This window comes from Leptinotarsa decemlineata, unplaced genomic scaffold (genome assembly GCF_025532065.1).
Source record: "Leptinotarsa decemlineata unplaced genomic scaffold, Ldec_3_MD MMD2_tig00004307_RagTag_RagTag, whole genome shotgun sequence".
In the NCBI taxonomy this organism is placed as follows: domain Eukaryota; kingdom Metazoa; phylum Arthropoda; class Insecta; order Coleoptera; family Chrysomelidae; genus Leptinotarsa; species Leptinotarsa decemlineata.
Genome location: NW_027412606.1, coordinates 2,634,158 through 2,652,246, shown reverse-complemented (window position 1 = coordinate 2,652,246; position 18,089 = coordinate 2,634,158). Strand labels below are relative to the sequence as shown.

The 18,089-nt window shown below is 33.5% G+C and overlaps 1 protein-coding gene across 2 annotated transcripts in view; it reads left to right on the top strand.

Annotated features, from left to right (window-relative positions):
* LOC111508969 (calpain-9) overlaps nt 1-18,089 on the top strand; it is a 204,306-nt gene that overhangs the window by 139,879 nt on the left and 46,338 nt on the right. For both annotated transcript variants that reach the window (XM_074178763.1, XM_074178764.1), the window contains 2 exons: nt 3,887-4,055; nt 17,096-17,295. In XM_074178763.1, coding sequence (XP_074034864.1) covers nt 3,887-4,055; nt 17,096-17,295 — 369 coding nt within the window. The remainder of the gene's footprint in view (nt 1-3,886; nt 4,056-17,095; nt 17,296-18,089) is intronic.

Genomic DNA, 18,089 nt, shown 5'->3' with positions numbered 1-18,089 from the left:
CAGTAAATTTTTTTTTACAATTATTTTCATGAAGGATTTTTAAAACTGTCATTTTGGCAGCAAAGTTCAGTAGTTTTCCATTATTATTTGGAATGAGTCAATATTCTTGGACTTAAGATTGAAATATTTCACAGTTTTAAAACAAATCAACTCATTTCATTACTTAGGACTTTCATTGTCCAATATGATAAAAATTGATTCGGTTTTCCTGGAAGAATCAATAAATAAAAATTAAAAAGGTTACCGAAAAAATAACAATTATATGGAATTACATCAAAATAAAATACAAGTGACAATTAATAATTGAACTATAATTGAACAAGAAATGAACATTAAAAATTAAAGGATTCCAAGCTGAGTTACTTCACGACGTTTCGATTGTTAGTATCCAATTGTGGAATTGGCCGCGGTGGTAGTGCGCCACGATCGGAAGGCCGTGGGTTCGATTCCCGCCTCGACAACTGATTAACGGACAAACAGATTTTAAACAGATTTTTCAAACAAATTTTGAACAATCGTCTTTGGGTGATGACTGGACTTATTCCTCCGAGATCTGGCGATTCACAGATCATTCGAGTGCTTTCACCTATCCCTTCTACTACCTCTACTACCTCTACGCTAGCTTGGCTACATGCGTTGTTGTACATTTATGCGGCTTCTTTGAATCTTCTCCTAAACCAGTGTTTTTGTTTGTTGATGATTTCAGCTTGAGCCCTTTTGATGTAATGTTGATGAGTCCAAACATGTTCTGCTTTTCCTGATTTGCTGGTTTCACCTCGCTGTGTGTGTTTTTTGTGCTCGGCAATGCGAACTTTCAACGACCTCTCAATGTATGATTCTCTGCACTCGCAGGGTATTTGGTAAATGCAATTCTTGGAATCGCAGTCCGCGTTTGGTGACCTGGTTTTCGTGAGGCTGAGTAGTGTTTTCAGATCTGAAGCAGGTTCTGATGTTTTACTTGGACCCAATTCTTTTTATCCTTTCCGACAAGCCTCAACCACCTCCAAACAAAAATTAACTCATAATATGCATAAGTATCTATGAAGTTTTTCTGGTATTTACATTCTGTTAACGTATATTGATGAGAAAATATTATTAGGAAAGATTAGTGTGACAAAAACATTTTCTCACACCAAAACACAGTTATTTCTTCATGATGTCAACTTGGTTAGCGAATCGTACATCGAGAGGCAATATTTTGGATCTGGTGTAGAAAAAATGTTTCATTTTCACCTTTGACAAAGAAAAGATTCATTTTTGAGAAATAACTTTTCTTGGTCTTTCAATTTTGTAAAAAAGTGAAAATCTTTCGAATAAAGTCATAAAAAAACTACAGAGCTCTTTTAATCATGCATAGATATATTCTGGAAAGTAGATCGGTTAACTAATAGTAATTGAAATTTTCCACTCAATTTCTTTCATGTACCTATCTATGTATTGAAATTGCTTGAACCTAGATAATATTTCATATACTTTTTTCGTTTTTACTCAAGCCAATTTTCTATAATGCTAAATGTAGTCATTTTTCATGCATGAATATACATCCCATGATTGATAAGTGAAACTGAACAAATAACATTGGCTGAACAATGCATTTGAAAAGATACTGTTCCCCTAAATCAAAAGTATTCATCTATGGTTCCAGAGTACCTGAAACATACAATATCTGTTCGAAAAAGTAGTCCCTCTCAGATATATTATACTTGTGCCAGCCTTTCTCCTATCCTTGAATCAGTTCTGATATAAACTTTTTGGTATATTCTTTAGCTGTCTCAGCGACTCAGTTTTTGTATCCTCAATTGCCGCAAAGAATTATTGTTTTACAATATCTCTGTGTTTTTTTGGACCAAATATTAGTATTTTCGACTCAGATGCACATATTCTCAGCAAGGGATGAGAATGTGTCTAGTTCATGACTGATCCGCCTATTAGCGTCAGTCACCCTGTGTGGTTCAAAAAAATAACAGATTTGGGTGTCATCGGCATAGAGATGTACACTGCAATACTGAAGGAATTCCACTAATTGACTAGTGTATATCGTAAATAGGAGAGGGCCAAGAATTGATCCCTGGGGAACGCCTGTTTTTAAAATTCATAGGTGTGGAATATACTCTATTATGAACAACTTCCTGGTATTTGTTGTGTAGACAGTTTCGAAAACAAAATAACCAAATCATCTGACATGCCAATATAGTGTAAGAACGACAATAACAGCTCATATTGATGGTGTCAAATGCCCTGCTGAAATCTAGAAGAGTCAAAACGGTACATTGATTTCGATCACTCGCATTAAAATATCATCGGTTAGCTTCGGTAGAGCTGTAGTACAGCAGATCAGTTCAGATCTAGATGAACATCTAGTATTATGTCCTTCAAAATCTTCCACGCATCCTCCTCTTTTAATCAAGGATGACGAAACCATAATAACAGTCTTCTGTTGGAGATCTAGAATATCCAGGTATATTAAATTATTGATAATATTTCCTTCCGCCACAGATGAACAAAATAAGTTTTGTTCATTGAGTTGCACATGTATGGTTTTATATAACAAAAATGTAACGTTGTTTCAATGAAAGTTACGAAGAATTTATTACCGTGACTTCGAATGCATACTCAGCATCCCACAGAGAATCGTAGTTCCTCCAGAAATTTAATTCTTGTGTGTAAATTGAAATAATTATGAGGTTTTCTATATCATTTTCCTCTGGATAAGTGTTTGTTTCTTGTGGTTAGCGAAATTGTCCCTGATTCACTAGAAATTTATAATGTGAAATATAGATACATGTAAAATATGGTTTCGCACCTATCTTTACTACTCCTAATGCTTTACATGGATCATTTCCTCAATGATTCAACTTCAGCGCTTGAAAGATGAAGCTTCTTCAGCGTGGTCGCTCAAAACATTTCCATATCACTCTCAATGAGACCAAGCAGAACTTTGTAAGTTTTCTAACAGTTCGAAACAGCTACATCTATGGGAAAATATTTCATCTGCATTATTATTGGCAATTATGGGAGAAATACTCTTCAATTAGTTCATCTGAACTTCCAATGGATCAAGTTCTGAAACAAGTTTTTTTTTGCTGAAATACATATTTTATGTTCTTGCGGGATAAGAGTTATGAGAATTACTTAACCTCTTTGGGTAATTCTTTCCTAGACATTTTTGATGGATATGAACACATTTCTGGAATGAACACTCTGTAACTGTTCCAATAACCTTAGATCATGAAAATTTTGCCTTTCAAAGAAAATCAAAGGAATAAAAATTATTGTACTTGTAATTTACCCTTCATAATACTTATTAGGATTCTTTATCGCTGTAACCATTTTTCGATTATTTTTTTCACATTACTGAATCACTAATCCAGAAAAAACTTCTCGAAAAACGTTGATTAATTTCGAAATCGATACCGTATCAAGACAGTACCCTTGCGCATTCACCATTTCTTGTAATATCAGAATCAATTGAAATATGATAATTTTCAAGCGGATCGTAACACAAAAATAACGTAACGTATTATCATGAAACACACAGGATTGGAAAATTCGAGATACCGAATCAAAAAATGCCAATATGTTCAATTCAATGAATTGAAAGTCTATTTGTGAGATAATTGGATTAAGTGTCAGTAACGTCGTATTTTTTTCTCAAAAACATTTTGAAATATTTCGATTAACGATGACACTTCAATTTCAATCAGGAACGAGCTTTGGAGTTTTTTCCACAGCATCTATTTTATCATCAGCACCTTGTTCTTTGGAAAAAAAATATTTAATTCAAAAGAAAATTTGAAAATGAATCCTAACGTAAGACTTTCATATAACTATAGTACCTCAATTTGGGGTCATACTTTTACTTATCACGGTTTTGTCACTGTTTCAGGTACTGTACTTCGGACCGCCATAAAGTATCTTCCAATTATCACGCGATCAGGAGATCTTGTAGAGAACGTGGATCGCTTTTTGAAGATACCGAATTTCCTGCTGGACCGAAGGCTCTCTATCATCATAAGAAGCCGAATTTGCATCCGATAGTTTGGATGAGACCTCATGTAAGTTGTTCTACGGAAATGTATGAATCATACTTATCCTTTCAATCATAAACTTTTTTGGAATTATTAGAAGTAGTCTGCAGGATTTTATATTGGCCTATTTAGCCCATCTCATATATACGGAAGTAACGTGGATGCATGAGTACTGTGAAATTTTGAGTCTGAGGCGGAAAATTCATAATTTATATAGAATAATTTCACGTGAAGGAATTTTTGATTATAGGAACATATAGAAAAAAGTAATACAAATTATGAAATTACGGAACAATTTTAATTTTTCAATTTATTCAATTCAGGTAATTGGAAATACATTTTTACAATTTAACATTCTGTTAAATATTTGTTTACATTTTGTTTAATATGATTCCTCTAGTGAAAGTTTCAGTTAGGCAACTTAATGCCTGTCTTATGAAAGTTATCTTTTGAAGGATCATATTCTTATTCTAACAATATATCGTGAAGCAGAGATAAGATTAGTTGTACATAGAATGTGTCCGATTTACTTGTTTTATACACATCTCAGGCTTTCCTAATCCTTGGGTATGAGAGAAGTGAAACAATTGATAGAATAATGTTCCTGTTCAAAACAGGCCTATAGTTTATAACCTATGGATGTTTTTGTGAGGGTTAGTAATTGTAAGATTATTGTTTACTTAGATATATTGAAAATATTGTAATTTTCTATTGAAAAATGTAATTTTTTTTAATCTTATGGCACCTTTTAGTTCTTATATATTATTTGGGAGAAGGTTATATTATTTGAGTCTATAAAAATGAACTGATTTTTGAGTAAAAATGTATGCATTAAGGGAACTCTAAATTGTGTATTTGTAACACCTCCTGTCGTTCGGGAATTTTGTAGCAAATATTTTTGACAATTCGTTTGAGACCACATTAAACAACGATAAATGTGAAGAAATCTTACATTGAACATTTTTGTTTCCTCATACAGAAGATTGATAGATTAGTTTCTGTTTTTCTTCAGAACTGTGTATAAAATTGTGTTTTGTGCATTTTGTAAAGTTTTCATTGTTGAATTGAAAATGCCTCCTCAACAGGCAATCAAGTCGCCCCGGAGCGCCAATCATTAATTGGCGCTCCAGTGGCGTATTTGCTTTTTCAGCTGCAGGAAAACCCGGAAAAATCTGCAGCACAACATCATCAGAAGATCTTAATCTGCCAATGTCTTCTCTTTCATAGAATGAAATGTAGGGTGTCTCTAGAGGCTCCAATAAATTCAGAATATTGTCAGAATATTTATAGTGACACGACTATCGTCAAACTTGGACCAGTCCGTTTTGTCTTTGACCAAGGAGTAATAATGACCAAATTCAACGCCAGAGCCACAGTGAACAATTACTGCATAAAGATTATAAAAGTAGTCTTCTAGATTGATGTGTTCATCTTTTTCGAACCTTCGTAAGAATCTGGTACTTCCGTCAGAGGTTGAGTCATGTTTGAAAATCATCAGTGTTATTAGATTGACTGATGCCTCAGCTATACTTGTTGTCTTATAATAGTCAGTTATTTTGGCGCGTATTTGTCAATACAGTAGATCATAACTCGTTAAAAGTTATTTTTAATAATAATAATAATAATGTCTTTATTTCCAATGAAAAATAAAATGCATGATATTCATCTTGTTACACAAAAATCCCAAGAGGGAGTTCACCCGAGGGTGCTCTACCACTCAACCCTTGCTATTTTAAATAAGCATATTATAACTTGAAAACTAACCTAACTAATCCTAAAACCTAAATTTTTATTTCATAATTTTTTAGCATTTGACATTTGACATTTGTCATTTGTTGGGTCACCTGAATATTCACCACCAATGACCAAGTGGAAAAAAAAGAAAGTTGTATGAGAGATAACGAAAAATGACTACTTGTGAAACACAGATTATAGAAATCCAGATGATTCAACAATAAGCTATGCAGGGACTGATTATCAGTCATATTAGAAAAAGCTTGTTGAAGTTCTAGATAGTCACATTCATTTTTGCTAACTTTTCAACATGTACTACCAAGTAAACTAGTGAGGTCTCCTTCAACAAAAGACTTACAAACACCATAGGCTCTCTATCAGCATAAGAAGCCGCAAAACAAACACAAGACAAGATAGACTGTACGTAATCATTCAATCGAGAGTAGTCAGGAGTATTGATTCTGCTACTTTCCTGCTCATGAAGAGGTTTCACTAAGAACCCAAAGAGTTCGGAACAATCCTCTTGTTGTCCTAACGAGTATCTAGTGGACTCTAAGAAATCGGTTGGTGAAAAAGATGATAAATTCTTACGAAACTGCAGCTGCATGAACAGGTGTTTGAGTTTGGTGAATAAGTAGGAAACATGTTCGTTCTCTTTCACCGTTAAAACCTCGTTCTTGGAATTCTTCATCATGAAAAACACCTGTGAAATGCTATTTATGTAGCAATCGTTTCCTAAATTATCTAATCCTGAATATACTAATGTTTCCTGTAATTCACTCAAAATTGATTAAGCAAACTGACCATGTCCCGATTTTCCCAGAAGATGTAGGGAAATTTAAACAAGTTTTGGAATTATCATTGTCTCATAGACTCGAAAAATCTACCATGAATCTATTTAATTCAGTTTCAAGCAGTGTAACTTGAAATTTCTCATCCTGCTGTAATCCATGATTACTCGAAAGGAAACAGTAGTGGCGAACGTATCATCAAAAATATATTAAAATTAAATAAAAAACTGTACCAGAAACATTCGTCATGAGAAACTGAGATGCAGTTTCAACAATACATATGTTCTTGGGAATCGGAATTGATATCACACAAATTTGAAATTATGTTGGAGTTATTGCAAATGCTAAAGATAGGTGACTTGAGGTAAAATTTTTTTCTGGCCAGTCGGTTGAGGAAAGTTTTTGTACTTCTAGTTCCAAAATGAGACATACAGAAATTCATAAGTGATAACACCTCCATAGCATCCATAGGTGTTGTGCGATAATTTGTATAAAAAAAATTATTTCAGCAAGTTTTCTGCGTAATTCAAAACTTTCAATATTGAATGTTATGGTAAGAGATTCATATGGAATACTTCCATCAGGATAGATAGCTCAAAATTTGAAGTAAATGAACTTCAGGAAACGATGTTTAACTTTTTCAAATAATGTATTGTAGTCGTTGTAGAATGAAGACCATAGACCATAGCCGTATTCTGATTTTTACCCTTAGTAAGCTACATGAAGAGTAATTAGAGCAGATATGTTCAAAAAAGATTTCCAATTGCGAACTAAAAAGCCATAAACTCTCAATGCTTCACTTACTTTCGATCTAATGTGGTTGGAAAAAAATGTTTGATCAAAATATATACCAAGGTCTTTAATTGAGTTACTACGTGACAGTAAAATGGTATCTGCTCCATAATTGTACTAGATGACTGATATTTTCCTACAATAAGACACCATATCATATTTGGATCCATTAAAATTCAGTTTGAGATGAGTCTATCAAAATGAAACAATCACGACGAAATTTCAATAGTCACCTTATTTTTTGAACAGTATACGTTACGTTGATATTTGGATAACACGCTTGAGTTGAACTTCAAAATTCAGTTTGAGGTAAAACCAGAACGCCTGGCGTTCTGAAGAACTAACACTTTTCTCAATCACCAGAAATTCAATACTCTTCCCGACGCGCGTTTCACAAACCAAGTTGGCATCATCAGGAGATGAACACTTTATTTTGGCCTCCTGAAGAAGCCAAATTGGTTGTGGAGAAACGCGTGACAAAAATAGTATTGCATTTTTGGTGATTGGGAAAAGTTCCTGTTTCTTGCATTCAAGATTTATTGTTATCATTCTTTGATCTTCTAGAGAATGCATTTCATTGAAGATATATATAATCACAGTGCATATAGATTTCTTTATGATTACCATTATGTTCATCATAATTTTATCTCGAGCATGTGCACGGTTGTCAAGAAAATTATATAGCAATACAGTAAGGGATAATGAATGTATATATAAAACAAAATTCCTCAGTTTATTGGTGACATTTCGTATGATAAATACGACTCTAAAAACTAGAAAATTAGCAGAGAAGATTTGTTTTATTCTACTTTTATTGATATGAGCATTGGCTGTAGTAGCTTCAGATACAATATTTACAAAGGAAATGAACCCGTCGAATAACTCAAGTTTCAAATTATTATTTCTGGGCAAAAAATTTACGTGATCAGTTTCAGGACATCAAAATACATTTGTTCGAAGGTGATTGACAATGAATGTTTCATGATGAATTTCATTAGTTTGGACTTCCATTGTCCGATATTATATGAAATGATTTGAAGTCTCTAAAAAACCAATACAAACGAAAAATTAAAAACAGTGGTTGAAAATAACAATTAAATTAAGAAAAAATCCTGAATTGAAATTACAGTGAAATAAAATACAAGTAAAAATTGAACAAATAACCAAAAAATAAAAAATTGAGAGATTCCAAACCAAGTTACTTTACGACGTTTCGATTGTTAGTATCCACAATCGTCTTCTGGTGATGACTGCTCCACAGTTGTCTTCGGGTGCCTATTTATGTTGAATTTAAATCGCTAGAGATTGAATTCTCCGGAAGTTCATCCCTCATAAATGCAGTTCTTCAAATGGATCGCTCCTAATAAAATCAAATGTGCCACTCGAAAGTGGAGAGACGAATCTTTAACTTTTCTTCGATGTTCCATACTATTTACTCAGGGCGGAGTTCCATACATGCGAACAATACTCCAAATAAGGTCTGATCTGAGCTTCATAAACCATCAACCATAAAGTTACTGAGGTATGTACAGTTTTCTGGTTTGAAACAATCTTTCAAGCTTTTGAGAAGCAGCTTTCGCAATTCCAGCGACATGATCGTGCCAAAACCAATTGGTGTCCATTTTAACCCCCCAAACCTATCCTGACATTATTTTATCCGGGTCAGAAACATTTATCTTCTCGGAGAAAACCGATGTCTTGTTTTTTTGTGCCATTGAATTGAGGATGGTTACTTTCAACCCAGTTCGAAATTACTTCTAGATCCTCATTAAGATATGCAACCTCCAGCTCTCGGTGAAGATGTGCATCCACAGTCGATGTCTTGGAAACCAAATGACAACAGTGGTGTCTTCAGCGAAGCAATATATTTGTTTTTTTCCAATAAATCGTTTTGATATACAACAAAGGGAGGATTAGAGATGATATGGGTTTCTGGGGAACACCAGCGTTGATGATAAAAGTATTCGAGATATATCAATTGATGGCCACTTGCATGGAACGTTTTTTCAGAAAGCTGAGGTGCCATAAACATAAACACTTATATAGATGCACTTCATAATTTTTTCCAGGTTGTGAAAGTTATCTTATTTATTATATAGGTTTGCAAAACGGCATTTAGTTACATCAAGGAATAATGATAATTGTAATATATCAAAGTGATCTCTAAAAAATATTCATGTATTATGGAGATCATAACTTCGGTTGTATTATTATTTCTGTATTACATATAACTGAAAATGAGCACAAATTCTGTTAATTGAGCATTCAGTAGAATATGAAGATTTAAACTAACAACTTCTAGAATGCCGTTTTAAGAGGCATTCTGGCACATCTTAATCATGAATTATTATAAATTCAAAATAAAACAAAGGGTTTTCCAGCAAATTGAAAATAAGTGCATTAATGAGAAACTCAGTTGAAAGTTGGACAATTTGAGTTTCGGGTATGTTATAGCAGTTATTGAGATGTATTTATTATAAGCAATCAATTTTATAGTGAGTTGTTTTGAAGTATGAGGCTTTAATTGTTCCTCATAAAACTAAACCAATATCTTCCATGTTCCTGTGTTAGAAGAAACAACGTCGACAGATCTCCACATTCATCGGATTTGGTGAATTCGGCAGAAAACCTACCTAAAAGAAGGATACCAACTGTTTCTCAGTTTGGTATCAGTTCCATTTATTCATTTTCTTCAGGATCCTTTGGAATTATGACAGTTTTGGATTTTTGTTTCCAAGTAAGTTTCACTTCTTTGAAACTCGAAATCATTTTTTTCCAAAGTTATATAAAAAACTCTTTTTGAAAACCTCGTGTTGCCTTGTATATGAAAATGCCCCTGAATATTTCACTCAAATCATCACAAGTTAATATAATGAAAAGGAATACAAAATACGCTTCTAATTTTGCATTTTACAAAAGGTTTCGAAGAATATCCTAAACATCTCATTGAACTCAAAGAGATTTGATATTATTGTCATTCAAAAAAAAGTTATGTCATGTCACACACGGAACAGCTCTTGACTCTCCACGTTTATCGATTGCGTTATTCCAAATATGGGTAGGTAGGAGGTCCCTTGTTGATCTTTGTTTCTGAAAGCGATATTGATGATCGCTCAAGATATTAAAGCCTTCCAAATATTCAAGGATATGGTGGTTGACTGCTTTCTCCATGATTTTAGATATCACTGACAGCAAATTAATTCCATTCGAGGATTTATATTTTATTCTGAAACCGGTGCATTCAGATGAGGATATTTCAGAAAATAATCTTTACCAAAACCACTTACCTGAGAATTTTCTCAGATCATTGTCCATTTTTTATCTCAAATTTTGTTATTTTTGAGAAATACCAATCGAACAAGTAGCAATTAGATGAAACCACGCGTTCTACGGACTGGTGATTTTATCATTCTCGTTGCTTATGGAATTGCTCAATAAGAAAATTTTTCTTGATGAATTGTAATATGCTTCATTATAATTAAGATATCAGTAACTAAATACTAAAAGGTACATTATTCATAAGTTAAACGATCAGGTGGTTTAATTAATCGTTTGGGTCTACCAACTGGAATACATATATTTTCATTACTTCCAACAGATGAAGTACAGGGTTGGTCGTTGATAGGTAATTCAAGCGAATCTTGGATATCCCTATTCTCAGCAGAGATTTCTTTGTCAGGCCAATTAGTCTGAACTTTGGTTTTTCGCATCTGATTAGTATGTCGTTTCCATGTTTTATTAATATCTACTACTTTAACAATATACGTGCATCTACCTATGATTTTTTCCACTACTGCTGGTATCCACGTGAATTTATTTAATTCTCTGTAATCTTTTACTAGAACTTTCTCCCCTACTTCAAATTTTTTATCTTCTCTACCTCCAAAATAGGTGGTCTGTTTTTCTTGATTTTTAATTACCTTCTTTTTTATTTCCTGCAAGTCAGGTTTTAAATTATTAAAACGAGTTCGTATGTCGCGTCCAAACATCAGAGTAGCAGGTGGAACACCAGTAGTAACATGTTTAGCATTACGATAATCGAATAAAAACGAGTTCAATGAGGTATCAATATCTATTTTTTTACTTCGGCCTAAAGCATTTTTTAAGGCATTTTTAATATTTTTTACAGCATTTTCTGCTGCTCCATTCGATTGTGCAAAGTAAGGGGCAGTCGTGATATAATTTATTTCAAATTTTTTTAAAAATTGTTGGAATTCAAAACTTGTAAAATTTGAGGCGTTATCGGAAACAATAGTTTTAGGTAAACCGTATCTTGCAAAAGTAGAATGTAATGCAGCTGTAGTAAAATTAGAATTAATAGTGGTAGTTGGAAAAACTTCCAACCATTTTGAATGAGCATCCAAAATGACAAAAAAATATTTATTCAGAAATGGTCCCATATAATCAATATGAAGTCGAGCAAAAACTTCTTCTGGCCAGTTCCAAGGATTCAGTTTAGTTTTCGCAGGACTCATTTTATTTACTGAACATTTATCACATCTTTTTGCAAAGTCCTCTATGTCCTTATTGATTCCAGGCCAAAAAAAATACGATCTTGCGATATTTTTCATTTTAATAATTCCTAAATGAGACATATGTAACTGATTCAATAATCTATTTCTTAGTTTTTCTGGTATGATAAATCTATTATTCCAAAGCAACACATCATGTTCAATTGTAAGTTCGTGTCGAATGACATAAAATCTTTTAAGTTCATTATCACTTTTTGAGTATCTAGGCCATTCAGTTTTCACGAATCTCTTAACATTTTGAAGAACAGTATCTTCATTTGTAAACTTTTTAATCATCTCAAAATTTGTAGAGATTATTTCGTTATCTGAAAAAAAATTAAGATAATCCACTTCAACAGATTCCCAAACTTCATTTTCGTTATTATTAATTGGTAATCGCGATAGAAAATCGGCATTATTTTTCTCTGATTTAACATACTCGATTTTATATCTGTAATTTGATAAAATAACAGCCCATCTCCTAAGACGATTAGCGGAATAGATTTTTTTTTTTTTTTTAACAGATTATCAGTAACTAATGTAAATTCCTGACCGTAGAGATACTGGTTAAACTTACATAATCCGAAAATTATTGCTAAACCTTCACGTTCAACTTGGGAATAATTTTTCTCTGCCGGGGAAAGAGTACGCGATGCGTAAGCAATTGGACATTCTTGTCCATTTGGAAAGATGTGAGAAAGAATACAACCAACACCATATGGACTAGCGTCCGTAGTTAACTTAATCAGATATTTTGGATTGTAATGGACTAAAACATCGGCTGATGATAAAATTTCTTTAACTTTATTGAAAGCCACGTCACAATTTTTTGACCAATTCCATTTCACATTTTTCTTCAATAAGTTATATAATGGGTTCAAAATCATGGCCAAATTAGGAATAAATTTTCCATAATAGTTAATCATGCCAAGTAACGATTGCAACTGTCTTATATTTTGTGGTGTGGGAGCATTTTTAACAGCTATTACTTTATCACTTGCGGTATGTAAACCTCTTTTATCAATTACATATCCTAAATAACTAATTTCTTCCTGGAAAAAACTACATTTTTCACGACTAACTTTCATTCCTACCTCTTGCAATCTAGTGAATATACGTTCTAATCTTTCTAAGTGTTCCCGGTAATCTCTTCCACAAACAAGAATATCATCCAAAAAACAGACACACCCTTCAATATCTTGGGTTAATGAGGACATTATTTTTTGGAATTTTGCTGGAGCTGGAGCAATTCCGTACGGAAATCGTTGGTACTGGAAAAGCCCTTTGTGAGTCGAGATTGTAACTAACACCTTCGATGGTTCATCTAGACAAATCTGCGCATACGCTTGTGACAAATCAATTTTAGAAAAAATAACACCTCCTTGCAATTGCGAAAACAATTCTTCTATACGAGGAAGCGGAAATCGGTCTATTTCTAATACTGGATTTAACGTAATTTTAAAATCACCACAAATTCTAACAGCCCCCGATTTTTTGATAACAGGTACAATGGGTGTTGCCCACGGAGAATAATCCACTGGTTTAATGATACCTAAAGCTTCTAAATTTGACAATTCAGCCTCAACTTTGTCTCTTAAGCCAAATGGCAATGGCCTAGCCCTCACAAACTTTGGTGTAACATTATCATTTTTTAATGTCAAAGTCACGGTACCTTTATTAAAAGTACCAAGACCCGGAGAGAAAACCCTTTTAAATTTTTTCATTAAATAATTTATATCATTTGAATCGGTTGCAAAATTAACTTGATTTATACCAAAGGAATATAATGACATAAAATGTCTACCAAGAATAGGAGGACCACCATTTTTAATAAAGAAAACATTTAGTAATTTTGCAATACCATTATATATAATATTAATCTTGCACATACCTAGAGCTTGCATTTTTTCGCCTGTATAAACATTTAAATTTTTATCAGGAGGTAATAGTTCATACGTTGAAAAATTGCTTTGCCAAAATGATTCTGATATGGCTGAAATACTAGCTCCGGTATCTAACTGAAATTTATAAATATTATTATCAATCAAAATTTCAACAATGAATGGATCATTTTCAATTTTTTTACTAGTTATCGAAAATAATTCTTCAGTTTCAATAAAATTCTGAACATATTTATTTTTTGACTTTCCCCTTTTACCCTTATCATTTTTTCTTGGACAGACAGGAGCCAAGTGCCCCTTAGAGTTGCATGCATGGCAAACATGGTTCAAAAAACGACACTTTTGGGTAATATGATTACTTCTACCACAACAAGCACATCTTACCCCCAAACTTTCACTATACGATAACTGCCTTGTTGGTGTTGAGCTCGGACGAAAGTTCCTGGAAGCCACGTGATTCACCCCCGGCTCCAATTTTACGGATGATTGATGACTACCAGCATTATTTTCTACCGCCGCCATTTCTGCTACTGCCGTTTCCAATACGTCAGCCAATTTAGACGACGATTTTTCTTTGAACAGTTTAGACTGAATTGACCCCTTATCGAAGCCAATGATAAATCTATCACGTAACATCATATCTACCATTGTTTCATCGAACTCACAATTCAGAGCCGCATTTCGCACTCTTGCTGCCCACTCATTTGCACTTTCGTGTGGATTTTTGAAAGATGAAAAGAATTTTGATCTTGCTACAAACAAGGACTCTGTTGTCTTGAAATATTTGTCAAATAGTTGCGTAAGATCTGTGTATGTCTTATTTTCTGGTAATGTTGGAAGACACAAGTTGTACATCAGTTTATACGCGCCTTCATCGAAAGCATTCAATAATATAGCTTTCTGTTTGTCGTCATCCGTGATTGAGTTCACTGAAAAATAATTATCCAGCCGCCGCTTATAAATACCCCAATCGCTATCTTGAGCACTAAACTCCCGCACTTGACCATAATACGATGGATTCGCCATTTTTCTTTCCACTCGTGGGTTTTACAATTATTTTGAATTGTTACACTCCTCGTCGCCAGTTGTAATATATTTAATAATTCGGGAGGAAAAATACGCAGCTTGGATTTATCCTTTTTATTGTTTCGCCAGAGAATTGGAACTGCCAACAACCTATATTTTTTTACAAAATTCCCTTATCCTAAAAAAGTCATGTATAAAAACTGCTCGACACTTCTTCCTTTAAATACATATAAAAAGTTATCAGCTCGACCGAATGCTTATTTAGGAATACTTTTACAAATCTAAATGATAATTTTACCGTGAATATATCACATGAATGAAAACCTATGGATACAATTTTGAGGTCTTGTGGTAGAACTTTCGATATCTGACCCACCCTTTTTTTATAATATTATCTCTGTTCCTTTAGAACAAAGTGAAATTTTCTCATTGATTTCACCACGAATTTGCTAATGGATTTCGTATCATCAGCCACAACCTTTATGCCTGAAGGTAATAAAATTCACAGGACCATAAAGATTCCGTGGTGATAATAACAGAATCGAATTTTTCGCTCAACTAACGAGTGATACGGAATCGCGAGGTGTCGGTGGAGAAGTAAACATGAACCGTGCAGTGGCGAAAATGATTTTATCGCAGTTCGACTGTAAAAATCAATGAAGTTTATGTGGAATGCGATAATGCGATATAAAGATCGTTTTTTGTTGATGATGTTTTCATCAGGTTCACTATATAACTTGTTTTTTCGGTGGAGATAGCCTTTAATGAACTCAGATAACGGTTCATTCACGTGTTTTGCGGTATGGTTTAGGAGAAATATTTGCCGTTCTGCAAATTACATTGGCTTTTTCTATTTTATCGTATTTTTACTCACGAAAAGTAAACCACTCTTCATGTCTCCGAATTAGAAAATAGTTTTTGGAAAAAGTATTGTCTAGAAACGAATATTCGAAATACTAATTATCTTTGACGCATTATAAAGTTGTTTCAGACGATTTGTACTCTATGAAGTCGTTGCCGAATGAATGAGGTTGAGTAAGCGCCATCTGCCCGCAAATAGATCAAGCGATGATTATGTCGATAATTCTATCAATACAGATCCTGAGCTTGGGAGTTACAAGCAAACAAGCTTAGATACATACATGCATACATATATACAGGTGAAGCTAATATAAAGCGTTTAAAATAGGAGGAGTAGTTGCCGGCCGCAGGGGGTGAAGTTTCGGGTATGATTTCCATATTGGAATTAGTTCCTCTAGAGATGAAAATTGACGTGTTCTTTGAAATTTTCGATTACACGTCCGTTTTTAACTTACAGGGGGGAACGTTGGAACGCCCTGTACAAAGAAATTAGTTGAAAACGTCCCGAGAGCTTTTTCGTCGTAGATTCGTGTAATTTATCTACCCTTATATGATAGATGAGTTTCAAAATAAATGTTTGCCTCCATCAGTTCTGAACCATATTTCGTGGATATTTGCCTCCGTCATAACTGCCACATCGTGAGTTCGTTCTCCAGGCAAGCAAACTAATTGCTCGTTTATTCGCGATGTGCGTGTTAGTCAATAACTTTATATTTTCCTGGTGGTTGCGTGTGTAGGTGGTATTTTATAGAAGTCCTTAGAGTTGGAATAGAATGTCGTTTTTGTCATAATGATACTTTGTAATTGGTGACTGCTTGCCACCTACTACAACAGCTGAGTCGCCACATTTCCGACAGGATTTCAATTACCGACTGTTTATGAATTTCTGAAATAAAACAAAATCCATGGTTGCTCCAGTAGAAAATGTAAAGGTGGAATCACATTTTTCTGTTGATTATTTCTCAACCGTTCTACCCTTTCATCGTAGTGAAAATAAATATTCAAAATACTTCTCAATAAAATATGCTTTTTTTGTGATATTGATGACTCATTTATTTTGTGAAAATTTATCTTCAATTAAATGATATAGATATAGACATAAAATACTTTGTCTAATTTTCACATACTTAATGTATTCATAATAGTATCTGAAATCTGAATTTCCTGAAATCTGCCTTGGATTTCATCAGACTGCGATACTTTTCATCAAACACATGTATACTGATCAATACTGGGAAAAACCGGTACAGCTTTGTTCTAACACGATCATTATCTCATCGAATAGAAACCTGGTATATTCCTTCAATGTGGTATATTGAACAGTCAATCATCCTATGATGACTTTGGTTTTCGATGGAGCAAATAATGTTTCATGGGCATTTAATGATGACCAATCTCTCTCTTGTTACCTTGATTTGATAATATGAGTAAGTCACGTGTTTTTTTTCTAGGAAATGTGTCAAAGGCCTCGTTTCATGGGAGAACCAGCAGAAGAAATAAATAAAACATTCACTGTGGAATCTGGTGAATTAGGAGATCAATGGTTGTTAGCAGCAGTAGCTTCGCTAGCATTAACTCCCAAATTTCTTGATAGGGTTGTACCACCAGAACAGGGATTTGACACAGTTCATTCATATTGTGGAGCATTCAGGTGGGTTGGATATTCTTCTTTCCTCTGCATAAGTCACATTTCTCATGAAAGTAAGGCAAAGTCATAATGATTGCCTATTCAAAAATGAAACTGGTCAATACCTAATAAAAAAGAATGTGTATTAAAAATCACCAATACAGTTGTTGTGGGATTTTTACTACAGAAAACGACGCACTACCCAACTAGCAATTTCGTATTTTATAATAGTTGCGGAAATGTTTCGGAAAAACAAATTATAAAACTGCATTTCTCCCAAAAATGTTTTCGATGTGTTCATAAAACTGCAATAAATAGGAATTTGGCACCGTTTTCTAAAACATTATAGTCTTTATCAATATTTTGTAAGGCCTTTTACAAACTCTATAAAATAGTTTCATAAACATTTTAGCAGTTACTATGAAATTCACTCTTGAAAAGTAGTTTTGTAAAGACTTCTCTCACTGCACTTTCACAACATACTTAAGCGATACTTTTTTAGTAGTTCCAAGTAAGCGTTATGAAATATAATACAGCCGAAAACGATAACAATAAAATAAAAAAGTGTTTAAAATGTTTTCTTGAAGGCGCAAGAAGTAATTTTGTATTGGACACCAGGAAAATATAATAGATATGTCACCAACTGAAAACTAGCATATAGAAAGGTTGAAGCCATTTTGAAATTTCACTTTTGCACTCAAAACTGTTAAAGATATTGTTTGTGTTTCGAAGATTGACATTTTTACTGCAAATGAAATTTTATTGACAAATATATAGCCTATTATTAGCCAAAATAACGCGCGCCACTCATTTATAAA